Genomic DNA, 22,851 nt, shown 5'->3' with positions numbered 1-22,851 from the left:
CACAAAATTTAAACTGCGGTACGACAGGCTGCTCGTGGGAAACAAGATTTACGTGTTTGACCATGATTCCGACAAAGCCACTGAACTAACAAAATAGCAACCAGTCACAACAAAGCGCAAAACCAGCCATCATGATCCATATCCTCTATCATTTTTGTTAGCCAATATTCGAAGTGTCATCCCTAAACGAGATCGCTTATGCAGCCTACTTTCTTCGTCTTCTTCCAATACCGTTTTACTAACAGAAACGTGGCTTAGTTCAAACATTAGTGACTCTGAGATTCTGCCTTCACTATCAGGTTTTGACGTTTTTCGCAAAGAAAGAGATGACAGCATGCGAGGTGGTGGTGTCCTTATAGCCACGAAATCGGAACTGCGTTGTTCCCGCTTAGATATCTCATCCCCGCTTGAAATGATTTGGCTGATTTGGACTGAAATTTTTCCAAATGTCATCGTTGGTGTCTACTACCGCCCGCCCAGTTATGATAGTTCCTTTGTATCTCTCTTCCATGACGCGCTGAGCACCATCACCACCACTCCTATCATGCTCTTTGGCGATTTCAACTTTCCGTCGATAAACTGGTCTGATACAGCGTCCATGCTAACCAAATGTACACTACCCAGCGAATTCCTAAACACGTGCCTTACGTTCGGTTTAACACAGTTAGTTACCACTCCTACGCGTGTAACAGATCACTCCGCCAACATTTTGGGCCTTGTCCTAACGACTCATCCAGAGAATGTTTCCTCCATAACTTGTATGCATGGCCTGAGTGATCATTTGGCAGTTCACACTACCTTCTCTTGCAGCATGATTAATCACAAAAGAATTAAAAAGACAATTGCACTTTATGATAAAGGCAATTACGTAAGCATAAATCGCGACTTAACAACCTTCTTAGATAAGTTTACACCTGGGTTTCCTTCTCGCTCCGTCGAATCAAACTGGATACTTTTCAAATCGGAATTTCAGCGTCTCTTAAAGCTATATATACCAACCATAGAAGTAACCGAGCGGGCTGGTTCCCCATGGTTTAACGTATCGTTAAAACGACTAAATAACAAGAAAAAACGCTTATTTCGAAAGGCTAAGCTCACTAACTCTCCAGTAGCATGGACGAAGTATTACAGCGCCGAAAAACCCTACAACACGCAAACAGCGCAAGCAAAACGTACCTTCTTCTCAAACACTTTACCATCAATGCTACAAACTAACTCCAAGCGATTTTGGAAAACCATTATGCCTCATGAACCTTCTGTCATTACGCTCTGTGATAATTCCGGATTTCCGGTTAATGATTCTGATGTGGCGAGTGTCCTTAACTCTGCGTTTTCTTCTGTGTTCACTAATGAACCTGCCGATAACCTTCCCGATATCCCATTTTTGGATCATCCACTCATGGAAAACATATCATTTGAACCTCAAGGCATTGCAAAAATTATTGACTCGCTAACCAATACTTCGTCCTGTGGTATCGACATCATAAATTCAAAAGTTCTCAAGAATACTAAAGATATTAGCAGTGTGATCATGTCGCTCATTTTTCAGCAATCGCTATCATCAGGATCTTTACCACGTGACTGGCGGATCGGCAAAATGATTCCAGTGTTCAAAAAAGGTAACCGTTCATCCCCGTTAAATTATCGCCCGATTTCACTCACCTGCGTTTGCTGCAAAAACATGGAGCATATTTTGTACTCGCATGTTGCTGCCTTTTTAACTTCTGTAAATTTCTTCCATCCTAATCAACATGGATTCCTTAAAGGCCGCTCATGTGAGACACAGCTAGCCCTTTTCCTACACAATTTGCACTCGTACTTAGACCGTAATATTCATTAGGGTAGCGGATCGGGCTAGTTGGTGCAGATTTGACATTTTTCAAGCGCTAAGACAACAAGGACGAAGAAGGAACAGACAAGGACGAGCGCTCGTCCTTGTCTGTTCCTTCTTCGTCCTTGTTGTCTTAGCGCTTGAAAAATGTCTAATATTGATTGTGACGCTGCGTTCCTTGATTTCGATAAAGTTTCTCATGGTCGCTTAATACACAACTCTCCCGTCTGAATATGCACCCCTTCATCGTTAATTGGATTCGTGCCTTTTTAACTGACCGTCATCAGTTCGTCTATGCTAATTGTCACTCATCATCTCTTTCACCTGTGAAGTCTGGCGTCCCACAGGGAAGTGTACTAGGTCCCCTTCTTTTCCTAATATATATTAATGATCTTCCACTTAGTCTTTCTTCCAACGTCCGACTGTTTGCTGATGATTGTGTCATATATCACCCCATAACAAATTCTTCAGATATCGTCGCTCTTCAAGAAGACCTTTCACAAGTGCAACATTGGTGTAACACGTGGCTCATGTCTCTTAATATTTCAGACCTCACTAATTTCTTTTCACCGTCGCCCCAACTTCATCGCGCCGGTGTACACTATCCATAACTGCCCAATTTCTTCGGTCAATCATTACAAATACTTAGGCGTCCATATCTCTCGTGATCTAACTTGGACTCTCCATATCACCTATGTAACTAACTCCGCAAAGAGTGTCCTTGGGTATCTTCGGCGCAACCTTGCTCTAGCACTAAGTTCTCTCAAATCGCTCGCTTACAAGAGTTTCGACAGACCTAAACTTGAATATGCTATTTCTGTCTGGGATCCCCATCAGACTAACCTGATTAATACCATTCAGTCAGTTCAGAATCGTGCCGCAAGGTTCATCTCATCTGACTACTCCTATCATACCAGCATCTCAGGTCTGAAATCACGATTGCAATTGCCTACGCTAGTCACCCGTCGGAACACAGCACGTCTCTGCTGATTTCACAAGTTACTCCACAACTTTACAGAAGCCAACCAATTAATTCCACGTGTGCATCGCATTTCCCGCCATAACCACCCGAACGCTGTTTACCCTGAACGTGCACATACCACCACATTCCAGCAATCATTTTTCATAAAGACTGCCCGTGACTGGAATGACCTCCCTGCTGAAGTGGCCACCATCATGATTCACCGACTGTTCAAGACCACTATCGAGGAAGCCCATTCATCAATGTAATTTTTTGTCCATTTTCTTATTAATGTATAATATTTTATTTGCCGTGTTATCCCCGCCCCTCATGTAATGTCCCGAAAGGGACCTTTGAGGAATAATAAATAATTAAATAAATAAATTTGGTGCACACAAAATTTGTACATGTAAAAACAACGATACATGTCAGATTAGACAAGAAAATTTGTGAACAACAACCTTAAAAAGCAAATGCAGGGCAGTATGCCAACCAGTGAAACGTGTTGCATTTGCTTTTTAAGGTTGTTGTTCAGAAATTATCTTGTCTAATGTGACACCTATCGTTGTTTCTTTATGTATAAATTCTGTGTGCACCAAACAAAGCCTTAGTGAAAGTTAGCGCTTGTTTGTCGCCTGAATTCTTGCTGCGGTATGGAACATAATCTTTGAAGTGTTTGCTTGTTCATTATTCAAAGCTGCTGGCACGCCGCTTTATCGATTTGTATGTGATGCAAGACTCGCCAAGATTTATCTTGTTTGATCGCATCCAGGCGGAGCCGATTTTGCCTTGTTCCAGGAATCTAGCAACTTTGCACGCTTTGTCTCGAAAGTTCGCTTTCAGCTTTAAATTGCGCACGGCCAAGAGCGGCGGGCTTTCTACGACCGCCGAGCACGCCTGTTGGTATACGCCGCCGCCGAGTCATTCAGTTCTTTGCGGGTGCAAGTCAGCCCAAATAAGGAGGTTCGTTTGGAAGCCATTCTCGCTGTTTTCCTGCTCGCCAGACTGCAGTCACCACTACGTGACATCCAATGGAGGTGCTGACCTGATATCCTGGTATGCCTTCCACGATGGAACCTGGTGCACAGCCAACGACGGTCATGCTTCAGTAACCCCGTGAACCACAGACTTTCCAGATATAGAAGACTGGCTGAACGTGTACGATCATGTGGCAGCGCTGAACGCCTGGGACGACAGTGCCAAGCTTCAAAACGTTAATTTTAGAGCGCAGCTCTTTGGCGTCCGTTCCTGGGTTTCGCGTCGTCGTCGGCGTCGGCGTTGGCCTCGTAACCAGCTCCGCCCCCAACGTCACGCTTTTCAATTGGTCGAAATGCTCGTGACGTCACAGTGCGCGAATTTCAAATGGAGCCAATTGTACTTTGGCTAGTAACCATGCCACCAATCAAAGGGATCGTATAGTGATGCTGCAACTAAGTTGGACTGAGTTTAGTTAATTGCTTAATTAATCAGACTAATTAATATAGAGGAGAATGAAGAGGTCAGAAGAAAAGAAAAGAAAGACGCGCGCCGCAGCGACAACAGCGTCCGCGGAAGGAGACGCTGCTGAAAAAAACAGATAAGTACGAAGCCGCGTTCCCTCCACCACCACGCACTTCCCCACTCAGTAAGACGTTGCTCGTTTCATATACGTTGTGTCGAACATCCTAGACAGTTCCAACAATTGACAGGTTAATGACAGAACACGATGGATAGAAATACAATAATATAAATATGAATAGCCTAATTAACCTTTCTAGTTAGACCGCATAAATCAATAAAACCGAGGACGAAATTGGTCGAGTTGGGGAATCGAACCAGGGTCTCCGGAGTGCGATACGAGCACTCTAGCCACTCCGTAATGCCAGCTGAATGGTTTGGAATGAACAAAGGCGCGTCTAGCTAATACGGCGTCTTCGTTCACTCCCATCTTCCCCCTTTCCCTTACGGCGAAGTGCAGGTGTCCACCCAGATATGCGAGAGAGATACATTGCCTTTCCTCAAAAAATAAATTTACCGTCCAGCAAGGCGTACAGCCGAATTGGCGATGGCGTTCTGTGGACTCCCTGGCAGCGTTGCAAGACGCTGTCGCGTTCCACTCTTACAGGCGAAGCTTAACATGTTAACCACACATCAGTAACACACGCAGACAGCCAATGGACGCGTCATTCGCTGGCAGCACTTGATTCATCATTCACAACCACATTCTTAACGTACGCTCCCTTGCCGCACATGCCAAGGACGTACACCACGATCACATTCTGCGCCATTCCTCTGTACTTTGCTTTGCTGAAACCTGGATGGATCCCGAAGAGCCTCTCGAAATCATAGATTTCCTATACTGCTGTGGTGCTCGCAGAGACCACAACAGAGCGGCGGGAGTCGCTATCTACTTGCGCACAGGTCTCTCTGCAATACCAGTCGAAATGTTTGGCACGTCACATGAAGTTGGCGAACTGTGCGCCGCAAAGTTTCCCAACGGCTTGCTGGTAGTAGCTGCCTACTTCGCCCCTACCGCACTCACGAAAGACGTCGTGCACTTCCTGCAACTCGCATTAACCGTCCATCGATCCACACCGATGTTAGTAGTGGGGGACTTTAATGTTGACATAAAGACAAACAGCAATTTCCTAACACTTATGCGGGAGAACATCCCGTTCCTCTCGCTCGTAACGCGTCCCACGGCTGTGACAACCTCGCGAGGCACTTATAGATCTCGTCTTTGAGAATCAAGCATTGGTGTACCAAGTCGAACATATATCAGTCTATTTCTCCGACCACAAAGCTTCCTTCATGATTGTCAAGAACTGTTAGTGGAATCTTTGTTAAAGGAATACGTGTGAAAAATAAAAAAAAAACTCTGTGATAGCGCATACATGTGTTGCTCGATTTCTTTGCCTCAATCTATCGAAAAGGTGAAACAGCTTATTTGCTGCGCTCAAATTTCGCATTAGGAAGTAACGTAATCGTCGGTAATTTTTCATTGGACGGCCTTGCGAGAACATTGTTTGAAAACCACGAATCTTCTCTCACGACCTGGGACACCTTCAAGGAGCAGCTTCTGGGTAGGTTCACTGGCATCGTATGGAAAGAAAGTGCGGGGGTCCTGCTGCAAATACGAATTCAACCCCAAAGCGAGACCGTGACTTCGAATGTGGAAGAAATCAAAAGCCTTTTCAGGCGCTCCAACCCTGACATGACTGAAGAAAAGAAGCTCACGTACCGTTCTGATCTGTGGCGTAAAGGAGCAACAGTTCGCCGGCCTGATCTCGAATCCTCCAAAAGCCGTCGCCGAGTTCACATTCGAAGCTTCTACCATAGAAAAAGACCCTTGACGCTCGGTCTTGTTAGTGCAACCGACCACTGCAAGTGCCAGCCCCTCAGATGATAGCGCTGCAAGCGGGGATACCGTGCGAGATCTAATAGGCGTTCGCGAAGAACTTCGCCGACTGCTGCCACCCCCACACAGTAGACGCAGCAGGCTTTACGGGGTAGCTAAAGGACATCAGCCATGAAGAATTACAGCATGCAATTGGCTCCCTGTCACCGACGACACCAACGGAAGCTGAAGCCATGACCAGCGCCGCCGCACTACGCAGTCCTGCGCAGAACCCCCAAGCCCTCTTCGACGGCCCCTGGCTCACGCACGCTCACCATGCGAGTGACGCAAAGGCTTTAGGAAATGCGACGAGTAGAGGACCTCCGACAACCGCCCACTGCGTTTCCATTGCGGCTATGCCGGGCACATACTTCGCCACTGCGCGACAGAGGCAGCGGCCTGCGGGGTTTCGCCATCGACGCCCCACGACAGCCTCCCGGTCAGCGACAACGGGAAATTGACGACTACCTGAGCCGAGAGGGGAGTACATGCCGTCAAGCCGTCTCACCCGCTCCCCGTTGCCGTTCACCACACGTTTTCATCAGCGGGCCGCAGCTACGCCGCGGCTGTCCGATAAATATCCCCTAGCCCTCGTAAGGGAAACTAAACAAAGCGACCTGTGGAGGTCATGTTGCTTGCCGAGGAAACGACGAAGATCCTCTAGCGACCACGCCATGTGAAGACGCCGCACGACGACGCATACAATGACAACCTCGACCACGTCTCGAGCTGCCTTGAAAATGACGTCGCCACCCAGAAAAGCTTTGACCACACGGCGCCGCCGATTCACATACCCGACGAAGCCGTGACCCGACGCCAAGAACGACGTGCAACGCCAGAGCCAGGACTTAGAAGCGGTTATGGACGTCCAGAAAATTACCGCTCTAGTCGACACAGGAACCGATTATTCGGTGATGAATGGAACGTTCGCTGCGCAGCTGAGGAAAGTAACAACCTCTTCGGGGCCACCTCATTACGCCATCAGGACGGTGCACAGCGCGAGTGGGGACATACCTATCCTGCGAATGTTCCCGCGAAGTGACCTTGGGCATGGATTTCCTTACTGAGCATCAAGCGATCACCGACCTGCGATCCCAGTTGACGAGGTCATCCCTTCGATGACAACTACAGAGCAGCCCGTTGTCCTAACTTTCCTGGATGAACACGTCCCACCCCGATATCGCGTCACAGTCACCGTAGGTGACACGGATGCCAAAAACATGGTAGCTCTGGTCAAAGGGAACACGGATTTGCTTCTAAAGCGAGGAATCGGCATCACAAGAGGCATTGCGCACTGGGCAAGCGGAAATGCCGCTGACGAACTTCAGCGAAGAATACCGGCACATTAACAAAGAAATGGCGATTGCTTTCTTGAAATAACTATGCCACGTTCACGACACCTTCGTTTTCTTCGAACGGGCCCCAGAAGCTTCACCTAGGGAAGTTTACAAGCACGCCTGCGTCGTAAATCCAGACCTGCCGCGGAACAGACAAGACCAGATCCGGTACACTTCGAAGCTACAGCGAGTGTTTCTCGTCCTTCGACAAACTCCGAGTGCCAAGCATCGCATTATAACTGACTAGCATGCCGGACCTCTCCGCCAAATCCCTACTGACTGTCGCCGCGACAACGAAATGTTATCAGGGACTAAGTGGAAGAAATGCTTCGCGACAGCACCGGTTGTTCAAGTAAGGGAGAAAGACGGCGCACTTCGACTCTTCGTCGATTATCGCCGCGCAAAATCCGAGGAACCAGAATAAGGTTGGTTGGTTTATGAGGTTTAACGTCCCAAAGGGACTAAGGCTATGAGAGACGCCGTAGTGGAGGGCTCCGGAGATTTCGACCACCTGGGGTTCTTTAACGTGCACTGACATCGCACAGTACACGGGCCTCGAATTTCTCCTCCAAAGAAATTCAGCCGCCGCGGCCGGGATTGAACCCACGTCTTTCGGGCCAGCAGCCGAGCACCATAGCCACTGAGCCACCGCGGCGGCGGAACCAGAGTAAGAAAGACACAGGACAGGCGTTGACTCGACACTAAAGACTTTATTTGCTAAAACCTTCTTATATGAAGGAAACAGGCAGAAAGATACACCACAAAACACACAAAAACCAAAACTAAAAAACTAAAAACACCCTTGAAAATGCGCACTACACTCAAGCGTTATAAAAAAATTAATCTCCTTATCAATTAAGGGAACTGATGGTTTGCTCACGCAGTTTCAAAGCCTCAACCACTTCCCGTGTAGTCTGATAGTTGTGCCTGTACAGCACTCGTGCGCGATGAAACAAAGCAGTGCACTTTTTCTTTTTCATCTCTTCACATCCTAGAAAATGTTTCACCAGATATGATAGGGTGTCCCAATTTCTTAACTTGTTCCTATGCTCCTGTAGGCGCTTATTTAAGCACCGTCCGGTCTGGCCAATGTAACTGGCCCCGCAGGAGAGAGGAATTGCATACACCACACCTGTGCTTTAGGCAACGAACTTGTCGCTGTGTACGACGCCGCACCCATTACTATTGCCTGCCTCTTTCTTTCTTTGAATGGCTGAGCATACTTGCTTTACCTTGATTGGGGCTGAAAGGAAAACACCAACATTATACCTGCTCGCTATATTCTTTAGACAGTGTGAGAGGCGGTGTACGTATGGTAAAACGGCAACGCTTTTCTTTTCAGGCTGAACACATAGCACGTGCTGAGCGGCCTGGCGCTTTAATGATTGCAGTAGTCGGGAGCATGCCCCCGTTATTACTTCGTCTCGATACCCGGCATTCTTAACCCTTAACAACTGGGACTGGAAGCTGTCTCCGACGGCATGATGGCATAAATTGGTGAAAGCACTTCGCAGGCACGAACTAACTATACAGTTTTTTACCAATTTTGAGTGTCCTGAATGGGCACTGAGAAGGGTCTTTGTCGTCCTCGGGTTATACTTCCAGCATACATGGTTGGTTTCGAAACGCAACTGGAGGTCCAGTTACTGCAATTCCCCGTCCACTGGAACCACGGAAGTGAACTGTAAGCCTCACCCACACTTCCTGAACACATTCGGGATATCGCCCATGTGGTCTGCTAATTCACCGCGTTCTACAAAAAAACCAGAGAATCGTCAACATATCTCAAGGACTCAGGTGTAGACTGTGCAGTTTTGTTTCCAAATCCTTGTCAACGTACATTGGAAAAATGTCACTCAACAGAGGGGCGAAGCTGGAGCCGATACACACACCTGCTTTCTGCGCAAACAACGTGCCATCCCAACCTACAAAAGTGGAATTGAAATAAAACCGTAAAAATTCAAGAAAACTTTCCACCGACAATTCGCATTGTGCGGCGAACGCCAGCTCGTCATTATCTTCGGTTAAGTACTTTTTCACAAGTTTTAGCAGGCAGTTATGCGGCAGGCTGTAATACAGGTCTGTGACGTCAATACTGAAGGCCGAACAATTTCCAGGGTTGCAATCCTTTAGGAAGGTCACGAGGGCATTGGAGTTGGCGATCCTTAGAGGGTCGTATGGACGCAGGGATGAAAGGTGCAATTGCAGATATTTTGACACATGTTGTTGCCAAGTGCCCTTTTATGATACAATCGCTTGAACGGTATTTTATTTATTTATTATTCCTCAAAGGTCCCTTTCGGGACATTACATGGGGGGTGGGGATAACACGGCAAAAAAAATATTATACACTAATAAGAAAATGGACAAAATTACATTGATGAATGGGCTTCCTCGATGGTGGTCTTGAAAAGTCGGTGAATCATGATGGTGGCCACTTCAGCAGGGAGGTTATTCCAGTCACGGGCAGTCTTTAAGCAAAATGATTGCTAGAATGTGGTGGTATGGGCACGTTCATGGTAAACAGCGTTCGGGTGGTTATGGCGGGAAATGCGATGGACACGTGGAATTAATTGGTTGGCTTCTGTAAAGTTGTGGAAGAATTTGTGAAATAAGCAGAGACGTGCATTGTTCCGACGGGTGACTAGAGTAGGCAATTGCAATCGTGATTTCAGACCTGAGATGCTGGTATGATAGAAGTAGTCAGATGAGATGAACCTTGCGGCACGATTATGAACAGACTCAATGGTATTAATTAGGTTAGTCTGATGGGGATCCCAGACAGAGTTAGCATATTCAAGTTTAGGTCTGACGAAAGTCTTGTAAGCGAGCGATTTGAGAGAACTTAGTGCTAGAGCAAGGTTGCGCCGAAGATACCCAAGGACACTCTTTGCGGAGTTACATTGGTGATATGGAGAGTCCAAGTTAGATCACGAGAGATATGGACGCCTAAGTATTTGTAATGATTGACCGAAGAAATTGGGCAGTTATGGATAGTGTACACTGGCGCGATGAAGTTGGGGCGACGGTGAAAAGAAATCAGTGAGGTCTTTGAAATATTAAGAGACATGAGCCACGTGTTACACCAATGTTGCACTTGTGAAAGGTCTTCTTGAAGAGCGACGATATCTGAAGAATTTGTTATGGGGCGATATATGACACAATCATCAGCAAACAGTCGGACGTTGGAAGAAAGACTAAGTGGACGATCATTAATATATATTAGGAAAAGAAGGGGACCTAGTACACTTCCCTGTGGGACGCCAGACTTCACAGGTGAAAGAGATGATGAGTGACTATTAGCATAGACGGTAAGGTACGTCGACCTTATGGGTTTTTGCTGTAAAAAATACTTCCAGATGCTATTTCTTGCCCTGGTCAACACGCGTACATAGCAGCTCGAGGCCAAGCTCTCTGAGAAAGGAGACAGCTTGCTTCTTGACAGCGGTTTCTTTCAACGTAGGTACCTCAAAGTTCTTCGTAACCGCTGCCAAGGCTTTATCATTGAATTGACGATCAGAAAAGATGGTGAAGCGACCTTCCTTGTCAGACAAAACAAGCCTTAGGTGGTTTGAACACATCCACTTAGAACACATCTACTTACAAGAGCATAGGAACAAGTTAAGAAATTGGGACAACCTATCATATCTGGTCAAACATTGTCTAGGATGTGAAGAGACGAAACAGAAAAACGGAACCGTGCACTGCTTTTTTTAATCGCGCTCGAGTGCTGTATAAGCACAACGATCAGACTACCCGGGGAGGCGTTGCGGCTTTCCACATTGAAAATGACAAGCAAAATTGCGTCAGCAAACCATAAGTTTCCTCAATTGATAAGGAGATGGATTTTCTTCATAAAGCTTGACTCTCGTACGCATTTTCAAGAGTGTTTTTAGTTTTTTAGTTTTGGTTTTTGTGTATTTTGTGGTGTATCTTTCTGCCTGTTTCCTTCATATAAAAAGGTTTTAGCAAATAAAGCCTTTAGTTGCGAGTCAGCGCCTGTCCTGTGTCTTTCTTACTCTGGTTCTTCGTCTTTTGCGCTGTGTTGTCACCATGAATCTTTACCACCTAGACCAGTTGAACGTCTTGCTAAACCATGTTTCGTATGCACTGGGCTCTTCTCTCTATCCTAACATTCAGTTTTACAACCCTGCTGTGTTCGCGCCGCTCATAGCCGTTTGTGTATGCCAAGCAAGGGAGGCGTCATGGTATGTGAGACTCTGCTCAGCACCACCGGAAATCGTGCGTGCCTTTGGTTTTCTCCAGCCCTGTGCTGGACACAGCAGCAGGTTGTGCCGTATCCTAGCATCTGAGTCGCGGCGGCAAGTTCGACACTTCAAAGACTGCCTGAGGGTTTCCTGCGCTTTTACCTACGGCAAGCAGCGCATGTAGCGCGCCTGCCGTGATTGGTGCACCACATCTGATCAGCTCACCGAGTTGGTTCATACTGTTGTCAGGGTGGAACCAGCGGAACACAGACGCAGGGCAAGAAAAAGGAGGTACACACCAGCGGTGTGGTGTGCGTACCTCCTTTTTCTTGCCCTGCGTCTATGGTCCGCTGGTTCCACCCTGAAGTTCCTCTGGAACAGCGTTCCTCCGCGACTACCGACTAAGAAGAAAAGAAGCGGCTTCGAAGAAAGCAAGGTTTTCGCTTTTACTGACCAGCAGATTCCCGAAGACGTCATTAGTGTACTCAAGCTAGGGCCCAAGCATGCCTTCGAGCCCAGGTTAGACAGGGCGGAAAAACTTGCCGTTTCAATAGCAAGGAATGTGGAAGAAAAAGAGAGGTTCCGGTGCATTGCGGAGTGCGTGGTTGTTCTGGAGCGCACGAAAGCAAAGGCTGTCCAACGTAGTCCAGTCGTCAAGATAGCTAAGTGGATGTGTTCAAACGACCTAAGGGTCTTTTCGTCTTTGCTTCACCATATTTTCTGATCTTCTCTGAGGAAGGTTGCTGCACCATCTTTTCTGATCTTTTCTGAGGAAGGTTGCTTCACCATCTTTTCTGATCGTCAATTCAATGATAAAGCCTTGGCAGCGGTTACGAAGAACTTTGAGGTACCTACGTTGAAAGAAACCGCTGTCAAGAAGCAAACTGTCTCCTTTCTCAGAGAGCTTGGCCTCGAGCTGCTATGTACGCGTGTTGGCCAGGGCAAGAAATAGCATCTGGAAGTATTTTTCACCGCAAAAACTCATAAGGTCGACGTACTGTTCGTGGCGATTGTATCAGAAAAAAGGCATTTGGCAACAATATGCATCAAATATTTACAGTAGATTGGTTTGGGCTAGTTGGAAGCAGTTCTTCGAAAACGTAGCGCAAAAAGGACACGGACGACACAGAAGTGGACAGGACAGGCGCTAGCGTCATGTCTTGTCCACTTCTGTGTCGTCCGTGTCCTTTTTGCGCTATGTTTTCGAAAATACCTACAATTGCACCTTTCATCCTTGCGTCCATGCGACCCTCTAAGGATCGCCAACTCCGATGCCCTCGTGACCTTCCTAAAGGATTGCAATCCTGGAAATTGTTTGGCCTTCAGTATTGACGTCACACAATTGTATTACCGCCTCCCGCATGACTGCCTGCTTAAACGTGTGAACAAGTACTTAACCGAAGATAATGACGAGCTGGCGTTCGTCGCACAATGCCGATTGTCGGTGGAAAGTTTCCTTGAACTTTTACAGTTTTATCTGAATTCCACTTTTGTAGGTTGGGATGGCGCGTTGTTTGCGCAGAAAGCAGGTGTTTGTATCGGCTCCAGCGGCGCCCCTGTGTTGAGTGACATTTTAAGGCGGAAACCTTTAATGCCTCTTCGTTGCAAGCAGGAGTTGTCGACAAAAATGTCACTCTTTTCAATTCGTCGAAACGGTCGTGACGTCACAGTACGCGAATTTCAAACGGGGCCAATTGTACTTTGGCTAGTAACCATGCAACCAATTAAAGGGTAGCGAGGTGCTGGAAGCAGTAAGAGAATATGTCTGTATGGCAGTTAGTGACCACAGATCCGGATCATGAGAGGGAAATAACTAGAAGGATAAGAATGGGGTGGAGCGCATATGGCAGGTTCTCTCAGATCATGAATGGTAGTTTACCAATATCCCTGAAGAGAAAAGTATAAAACAGCTCATAGCGATATAATAGCGCAGAGTAGGACAGGACACACGAAGAAGACACGAACAACACGAGCGCTAACTTCCAACAAAATTTTTATTTCACACATGCAACATATTTAACACCAAAACCACGTCATCACATTTGCTATCAGTAACGTTGTCTGAGAAATGATAGCTCTTTATCCGATAAAAAGATAGAAGGAGTGCTTATGCATGTCTCTCTCGAAGAATTTATCCTCTCTGCTTCAATTATTAACCGCGTGGTCATGTGCCTACTTTTTGCAAGGACAGCAGTTTCTCAAAAAATGGTTTGCATGTTTTAGATTCGCATAAATGAATGTGGTCAACAAGTGATTTCTCTTTCCCGTTCTTGACGTCGCGTGCGTGTTCCATCAATCGCTGATTGAGGCATCTCTCCGTCTGGCCGATGTAATGGCCCCCGCATGATAACGGTATTTTATACACGACACCTTGAATGCATGACACGTACGGCTTCTGATGACGAGTCGTGCATCCAAGTGTTCTGTTGCTGTTGCTTTTCCCAATCTTGCACAACGAGGCAAGTTTTTTTGGCGCCGAAAATACGACAGTTGCGTTTCCCGCTGGATAAGGTGCTCGGCTGCTGACCCGAAAGACGCGGGTTCGATCCCGGCCACGGCGGCTGGAATTTCTTTGGAGAAGAAATTCTTGAGGCCCGTGTACTGTGCGATGTCAGTGCACGTTAAAGAACCCCAGGTGGTCGAAATTTCCGGAGCCCTTCACTACGGCGTCTCTCATAGCCTTAGTCGCTTTGGGACGTTAAACCCCATAAACCAAACCATTGTCTAGGATGTGAAGAGATGAAAAAGAAAAAGTACACTGCTTTGTTTCATCGCGCACGAGTGCTGTGCAAGCACAATAATCAGACTACACGGCAAGTGCTTGAGGCTTTAAAATTGCGTCAGCAAGCCATTAGTTTCCTTAATTGATAAGGAGATTAATTTTCATCGTAACGCTTGACTGTCGTGCGCATTTTCAAGGGTGTTTTTAGTTTTTAGTTTTGGTTTTCGTGTGTTTTGTGGGGTATATTTCTGTTTCCTTCATATAAGAAGGTTTTAGCAAATAAAGTTGAGCGCCTGTCCTGTGTCTTTCTTACTCTGGTTCCTCTTTTGCGCTTTGTGTTCACCATGAATCCTTACCCACTAGCCCAGTTGAACGTCTTGCTAAAGCACAGAGGTGACCTAAGGTTAGAAGTTTAGGAAACCGTAGTGAAAGAAAATGTCGAATTTTAAAGGCACGTTACGATACATTTAAACAAAAGTAAGGAGAAGAAGCCGGGCATGGTGGCAATTTCGACCACCCCGTTTCAAAGGGGACGCTCCTATCCTGCATTCATCCATCGAACAAGCGGTTTTCGAAGGCGCTAAGGGAACAGCAAGTGGGTTGTCGGAGATAGTCGACTTGCCTGCGGCCCCCAGCCCTGGCGCGTGTGAGGCGAGTGGCAGGAGCGCACGCGTAGTCGGTCGACATGAAAGTGGCCAACCACCCCCCGCCCCTCCTGACGCGTGCCGGGGTTGTGCGGGACCTTTCTCTATTGGGCAATAATCACTACTGCTACCCAACCACATGAAGCCGCTGCTCAGCGTCTGCAGGTTCAGAGCGGAAATGCCGAACAAGCTGTGGCCGAAGCGGTGTGAGAGCAGAGGCGCTCGTAAAACGGCTGGATGCACTCTTGGATGACAGGCAGACCCCGAAGTCCGCGTCAAGGGAACAGTGTCGACGCCAGCGCGAAGGGGCCGTCGCCGTGACAGCTTCCACTTGAGCGACAACCGAAGCTAATGTAGGCGACCTAATGCAGATTGATTAATGACAAATGCTGTCGCTGAGTGTCGTGAACTACGAAGCTACCATCATTACATACATACATACATACATTACAAACATACAGAACTTTCTATGGTAATCAAAGATTAGAAAATAAACTACCACGACTTCTTAACAAACTCGCACAAAACGATATTGATCTCCAAAACACAACACGCCACAAACTGTTCGAGTATTTTTTACACTACACCTAACCTTATTTTTTTCTGTGATTTGTTTAACTAATTCTTCTTTCTTTCACCATCATTGTAAGTTTTCTTTCCAGTCAGGACAATGCTGTTGATTTTATGCTGACTACTGTAACCTGATAAGAGCTGCTATGTGTATTTTTTTTCCTTTGTTACCTGTATTTCCTGTATTTTCTTTTTTTTCGTGTGTGTGAAACCAGACCACTGCATTGCTGTCAAAGTGGGGGCCCGTGGCCTTGTCAAGCTGTCAAACGGCAGCTTTTACTACGGGTCCCCGCCATCATCTGTACCATGGTGGCAAAATAAAATTTGAATTTGAATTTGAATTGTAAGTTTTTCGGTGTTATGAGAGTTGTCAGCCGCACCTCACTTAGAGGCGACCGGTGTTTGCATCCGCAGGCTGGACGAAGTGGGCCTGCTGGACTTGCCCGCCCTGGTGGACTACGTGCTGTCGCAGACGCGCTGGCCGCAGCTCTTCCTGGTGGGCTTCTCTCAGGGCAACGCAGCGGCGTGGGCGATGCTGGCTGACCGGCCGCTGTACAACGACAAGGCGAGTGTGGCTACTCTCAATATTCCTATACAACTGCCTCGAGTCGCGCTCGGCCATGCATGCCTGGGAACACGGGCGAGTCGATGACGCAACCTAAGCAAGAGCGAGAAGTGGGAGCCAGAGGCAGATTTGAGAGCACTAGCCGCGGTAATCCGGTTTCATGTCGTCGTCGCGTCCGCATGCATATAGCGCAATAAGAAACAAAAACAGGCGACTACACATAAATACGCACAGAGCTGGAGGTTCGTCAACTCATATTCCCGGGCCGTATTCTTTAACATGCCGTTCCATTTTCCTTCCCATTTGGCTGTGACGCCAGTGTGACGAAAGCAACACCACGTAGGAAAGCAAGCGGTCAGGCACAGACAGCCGGTCTGGCAGCGGCGCCGCCGCTAGCCGGGCACTTCTTCCAGTCACACGGACCACGCTCTGCCTGTTGGTCGCACAAACTACGCCCTGCCGAGACTGGATTAGAGGCGATAAAGACATGTCGAAGGCGTCGTCGTGCTGTCATTCGTCGGCGCTGGTACGCGAGTGAGACATGGGCACTAAACGCATGTACGCAACCAGGTGGCACCGTGGGCGCCGTGGTGCACCGTGGCACCAGGCGGCCAGCGTGACGTCTTCTCTGACGCCGTACGTCGATAGGTGCAGACTAATGGGAAAGGGCGAAATGGCGTGTATTGGAAATGAATCGTTACAGAATACGGCCCGCGGTCTCCGGCGGAGGCTAGCTTGGGCAGCAAAAAAAAAAGAAAAGAAAAATTACACCATGCATAATCTTTTCATGTAACCACCTCACATGAACAGTCATGGAATGCAATTTGAAGTAGGAGAGCGGCGGTAATAAATGCCTTCCAGCGGTTAGAGCCCTGGGCTACTGAGCCGGTATCACCCTAACTCGTAGCCCAAGTGGTCCAAGTTATTCCGGTGCCCTCCCATACTAGGACCTCTTTCTCGCTTTCTTACTACGCGACAGCACATGTACAGCTCGTTCTGTCGAAAATCCGTTGGCGTAGTTGGCATCGTGTGTCGGAAATAATCTGGTGCTGCGTAAAAAAATCTTGTCATGCCCACCGTTTGCCGCAGAATGTTTCGGATGGTGTCACACGATTCAGCGTTTCGTGCAGCATAAACTTCCTAGTTAAGTTACAACGCAGCTCGAGGCCAGGATTGTATATTCAGCGGCTGCGTAAAAAAAATCGTGTCATGGTAACTTGTGGTTCTAGGGATTCATGTGTGATAGGCGATGAAGAGTTCATGAAATCCTTGTAATGAATTGATTAAATAAACAAATGAAAAAATTGGCAAAAAGGGTGGCTCAAAGATGTCAAAATGCTCAGAATGCAAAGCCAATGCTTGTTGATGCCGATTTGAAAATTTAGAGTGTGCAGTTCTTCAATTAATTAGTTGAAACAATTGAAGAAACTAAAGATGCTTTAAATGTGTCAAACTGCTCAGAATGGAAAGCCTAACCCATTATACGCTATCGCATCATACGCTTAAGGCGAAGCTTAAGTGTCCTCTTCAATTTTTCTTTACTGTCGTCCTCCTGCCCTCCCTCACGGCGCAGTTGAGGGGTCCACCGAGACAGCTGCTGCGCCTTTCATCTCCTCAAAACCATTCTTTTTTGAGTTGGGAATAAAAGGAAACGGAGGTCAACTTCTCTAGTTTGTATTGATGCCCGACGAAAAAAAAAATGGTTTAACACTTAATCTCGAATTTAACGGCTCCCAGTACGCAATACGCGATCGCCTAACCCGCTACGCGATGGCGTAGCCAGTTAGTCTTTAAATTCTGAACAGTCTGATACCTTTGAGCGCATTTTTCGCTTTTCAATTGTTTCACTTAATTAACTGATAAATTACGCACTGTAATTTTTCTTATTTAGCATCATCAACCATTGGCTTTTCAGTCTGAGCACTTTGAAACCTTTGAACCCCCCTTTTTCCGCATTTTCATTTTTCGATTTTGAATTAATCAATTAATTACAATAACAATCGTCATTGTTTATCACACACCAATCAGTCACCAAACGTTGGAACCACAAATTGCCATGATAGGATTTTTTACGCAGCTCCCGATTATGGGTCGCCGGTTCGAAAGCCTGCCGTTAGCTGGGCTCTAACCGTCTTTTCTTGGGCTAGTTTTTCATGCTGTAGGTGTTAGCAGCGCACACGGAACAAGTCCGTCCTTGTTCCGCGTGCGCTGCTGACACCTACAGATGGGCTCTAACTTAACCTTTATTCTGCGCGAAACACTGAATCGTATGACACCATTTGGAACAATCTGCGGCAAACTGTTGGCATGATAGGATATCCCCGATCATTTACGAGACGCGGTGCCGACTACGGCCAGGGCTTTTCGACCGAACGAGCTGTATACGCGGTCGCGTAACAAAGACTGTAGTTGGGTTCAATGCAAAATACGTGAGCTAGCAGTTCGGTTTCCACTTCGGTTCTGATGTTCAGGTCCAGTGTTTACGGATGGCAGTTCTTTGGATATTTGCCGAATCGGGCATCTTCTGCATTCATAGGTCCCTGGTAGTCGTCCTGCCACTCCCAGCGCTGTCGATGGGCTCCATGAGTGGCACGACCTTCGAATTACTGCTGAACACTCTCAAAGTTAGGTCACCAATAACCTCGAAAGCTTTGACAGCCGTCGCCATAGCTCAGTTGGTAGCATAGCATCGAACTCTTAATTCGGAGGTGATGGGTTTGGTTCCCACCGGCGGTATTTTTCTTCTGTTTTTTAATCAATTATCTGCAAGTGATAAAATATTGCCTAGTAATATCCATTGATCAAGTCCACAAATAAAAAAATAAACAATCCCCTACGCTTCCGTGTTTCTGTGGCTGTTGGCTTCTCTGATATGTATGACGAGCCCCCCATTTCTCTTCCCTTGTCTGTTAAACACCTTAACAAGGGCCTCGGTTCTGGCAGCCCTGATGCCATAGGAAGCATAAGAGAGTTCTCATATAGCTTCCGCCGTCGCCGTCCCACGTCACACCAGCTGTAACTCAGGACATACTACGTCCGCCGCTTACGAACGTGGGGGGCGCTTATTCACACTCTCAAGGCTAGGTCACTTCTAAACATAAATACCCCCTAAAAGAGAAGATCTGACTGCCGTCGCCGTAGCTCAGTTGGTAGAGCACCGGACGAGTAATTAGGAGGTCCTGGATTCGGTTCCACCGGCGGCATGTGGTTGTTTTTTCTTCTGCTTTTCTAATCAATTATCTTTAAGCGATAACATATTCAGTCACTTTCTCCATTGGTCAGTGCGGAAATGTCATACCTGGTTTGATATGAAAAAATCCACGTTTGAAGAAATAGAGAATTGGGCATATAAGTTCTTATATGAATAGACGGGCTTAATATGCCCAGTTCCCTATATACCCTTCCATGAATGAAACTAATACAAGAAAATATATGTATATATGGGCGTGTATATCCTCATATGCCCAATTCCCTATATATCCATATAATGTTTATACTCATATATGGAAACATATGTATATACCTGGCATATGTATCTTGATTATTCTCTGGATTGAACTCATATATGGAAATATAAGTATGTGGTCCTTATATAGCCAGACATATCCGATCCTGACGTGAGCGTATCTGATGGAGCCCATATATGGGATTTTTTCTATACATGGGCTTTATATATCCTAAAACGGCGAAATCCATATATAACGATATCTGAGAACAGTCATGTATGGATGAATATATCGATGATATTGGTCAAAATGTTACGTGGCGTCCAGCCGAAGTATGAGGCACGATCAACCATGAACAAGAGATGATTTAATGGCCGCTGGCCTAGCGCGAGCGCTCCGACCCGCGCCACTGCCAGCTTTATCTTCTTCGTTACATTATATGGCCTGATACGAATAAATCCGTATATATCAGTAGTAAGGTGGAAAGTTGGGCGAGGTAAATCTTATTCATGATGAAGTTAGCGCCAAAAACGAGGACCAATGTAGGAGAGAAGACACAACACAAGCGCTTTTTCGCAACTAAAACTTTATTGGAAGAACACATGACATATATACCCATCTCGTGAAGGAACATACATGATAACGTGAAGATAAACCTTGGAGGGCGATACATCTGAAAAGGGCTCGGTAACATAAAAGGTGCAAAAACGGGAAACTTCATGGTCACAATCACGAAGAGCAAACCCAAATACCCAAAAGAAACAAAAAGGAGGGAAGGAAATGATAATAATTCCACGTGTGGTTCAGGTATGCCAGCTTCTTTGCTGTTAAATTGCCGGTGCGCTTATGCATGTATTTCCCTGTCGCGAAAAATAAAAAGCCTCTGTAATTTCGCGCTATATATGAAATGAAATTTAAGCGCACACGAAAAACGCACACAAGAGGAGATACACACAGGACAGGCGCTAACTTCATCTGATTTATTCGCAGGTAAGAGAGCGAAAATATATACATAAAACGGGACATGCGCAGTAAAGAAACAGATCGTCATATCACAATGCGTGCTCAAGGTATCTGTATTCTGCCTGCAAAAGATTCACTGATGTGTCACTCACACAGTCATGCCCCCTCTTCCTGATGTGAAATGCTTCTAATAATTCACGTGCCGTCTTATCACCGCTCCTGCCAAGAATCTTTATCTCCTTCAGCCGCGGCTCGCACGCTCTGCAGTTCGCACAATGGTCAGCCAAATGTGTCCCTCCACCCCTTAATGCCCGCAAATGTTCCCCCGCCCAGTCTGGCCTATGTAAGCCCTACCGCAGGTCCAAGGTATCTCGTAAACGACACCGGAACAGCAGTCTACATACTTCTTTGAGTGCTTCTTCCTGCAGCCACTCTTCTTTTCCGTGCACGAAATGCGTGAGCAAAGGTGGGCAAGTTTCTTCGGTGCGGAGAACACCACAGGAACGCCGTGTCGGCTTGCCACCTTCTTCACATGATGGGCAACCTTGTGGATATACGGACCCACTACTGGTTTAAACGAGTTCCTTTCTAGTACGTTCGCTTTGGCGAACGTACTAGAAAGGAACTATAGCTATGCACCATCTAGCCCAAACAGAAGTTTTGTTAAATTTCGCGCTGGAGTCGTTCTTTCTGATGTGACAGAATTTCAGCCTGTGCATAAAGGAGATTGCATTTTTTCTTGCACACTGGCCCACACATCCAGGGACACAATCCGGCTTACACTCTTTACATCCTTGGCAATGGTCAACCAAATGCGATGACTTCGACCCAGAGAGCGATTTCTCGTGTTCTTTTTAGCCGCACGATTACACAACGTGCGCAGGCCGAAATTTTGTCAAATCATAAAGAACAACTCAAGCGCGAAATTACAGAGGCTTTTATATTATTATTTTTATATAATTATTATTTTATTAATATATTAATTATTAATAATTACTATATAATTATTAGCACATTGGAAAAATTTGTACAGAAGCTTCCAAAATGCTTCGGTTTATCAGACGATACCTTGCTTTTTCACCCCACTCTGTCCGACAACTCGCCTACGTAACATTCATCCGTTCCAAACTCGAATATGCTTCGGCGATCTGGAATCCCCATCAAAAATATCTAATCGATCAGCTTGAAGCCATCAAAAATCGCGCGGCCTGTTTTATCACATCGCAGTACGGCAGACAACACAGTGTAACTCTTATCAAGGCATCCCTTGATCTGCAACCCCTGGCACTTCGGCATAAAATTTCACAGCTCTGTTTGTTTCACAAATTGTACTCCACCTTCCCACAGCAAAGAAACTGTATTGCACCCGCCGCTTCGCACCTCACGACGTCTTTTTAACTCTTTAAGTCTGCAGCGCATACACGGCTCCACAAACTCATTTAATAAATCTTTTTTACCTAGCTTCATTACACTGTGGAATGACTTACCTGATTTCATAGTTATTGAAACAGAACCCAATAAATTCATGCAGTTATTAGCATCACATTTCAAGGGCCGAGTTATTTTGTCGTGTTTTTGAGTGTGTGCATGTGTGTGTGTTTTTTTTCTTATCTCTCTCCAAGTTTTTCTTGAGCTGCTGTGTCTTTCTTATGTTAATACTTTTGATAATGTTGATAATGCTAATGTTGACCATGAACCCTGTTCTTTGTATTTTTTGTTGATATTACCGACCACTGTATTATGAAACGACCGCTCCCCCCCCCCCTCCCGTTATGTAATGCCCTAATGATGATGATGATATTTCGCGACCTGGACACCATGGTTCGTGCCACTTGTTTTGGGACGCATCTTATTACAGTGCATGTGGCCAGTCTTTTACTTTATAATGCGAGTAAACCAGAGGATCAGATGAAACACGTTCACTCCCACTGTGTAGCGTGTTCGCAATAGGTATCAAAATTCACTTGGAATCGAAATATGGTCGAATGTGGCAACAAACAGTTTCGAACAAAAACCGCACGTGGAATTAATATCATTTCCTTCCCTCCTTTTTGTTTGTTTTGGGTATTTGGGTTTGCTCTTCGTGATTGTGACCAGGAAGTTTCCCGTTTTTCCCCCTTTTATGCTACCGAACACTTTTCAGATGTATCGCCCTCTAACGTTTATCTTGACGTTATCATGTACCTTTGATTTACTTCACGAGATGGGTATATATGTCATGTGTTCTT

General features: G+C 46.3%; 1 protein-coding gene across 1 annotated transcript in view; it reads left to right on the top strand.

The window, feature by feature from the left end:
* LOC149337871 (lipase member K-like) overlaps positions 1 to 22,851 on the top strand; it is a 316,672-nt gene that overhangs the window by 75,485 nt on the left and 218,336 nt on the right. The window contains exon 4 of the mRNA XM_089554532.1: positions 16,064 to 16,214. Coding sequence (XP_089410658.1) covers positions 16,064 to 16,214 — 151 coding nt within the window. The remainder of the gene's footprint in view (positions 1 to 16,063; positions 16,215 to 22,851) is intronic.

The sequence above is a fragment of the Amblyomma mixtum genome, chromosome 7 (genome assembly GCF_055824585.1).
Source record: "Amblyomma mixtum isolate Tamu chromosome 7, ASM5582458v1, whole genome shotgun sequence".
NCBI classification, from domain to species: Eukaryota; Metazoa; Arthropoda; class Arachnida; order Ixodida; family Ixodidae; genus Amblyomma; species Amblyomma mixtum.
This window is presented reverse-complemented; position numbering and strand designations above follow the sequence as displayed.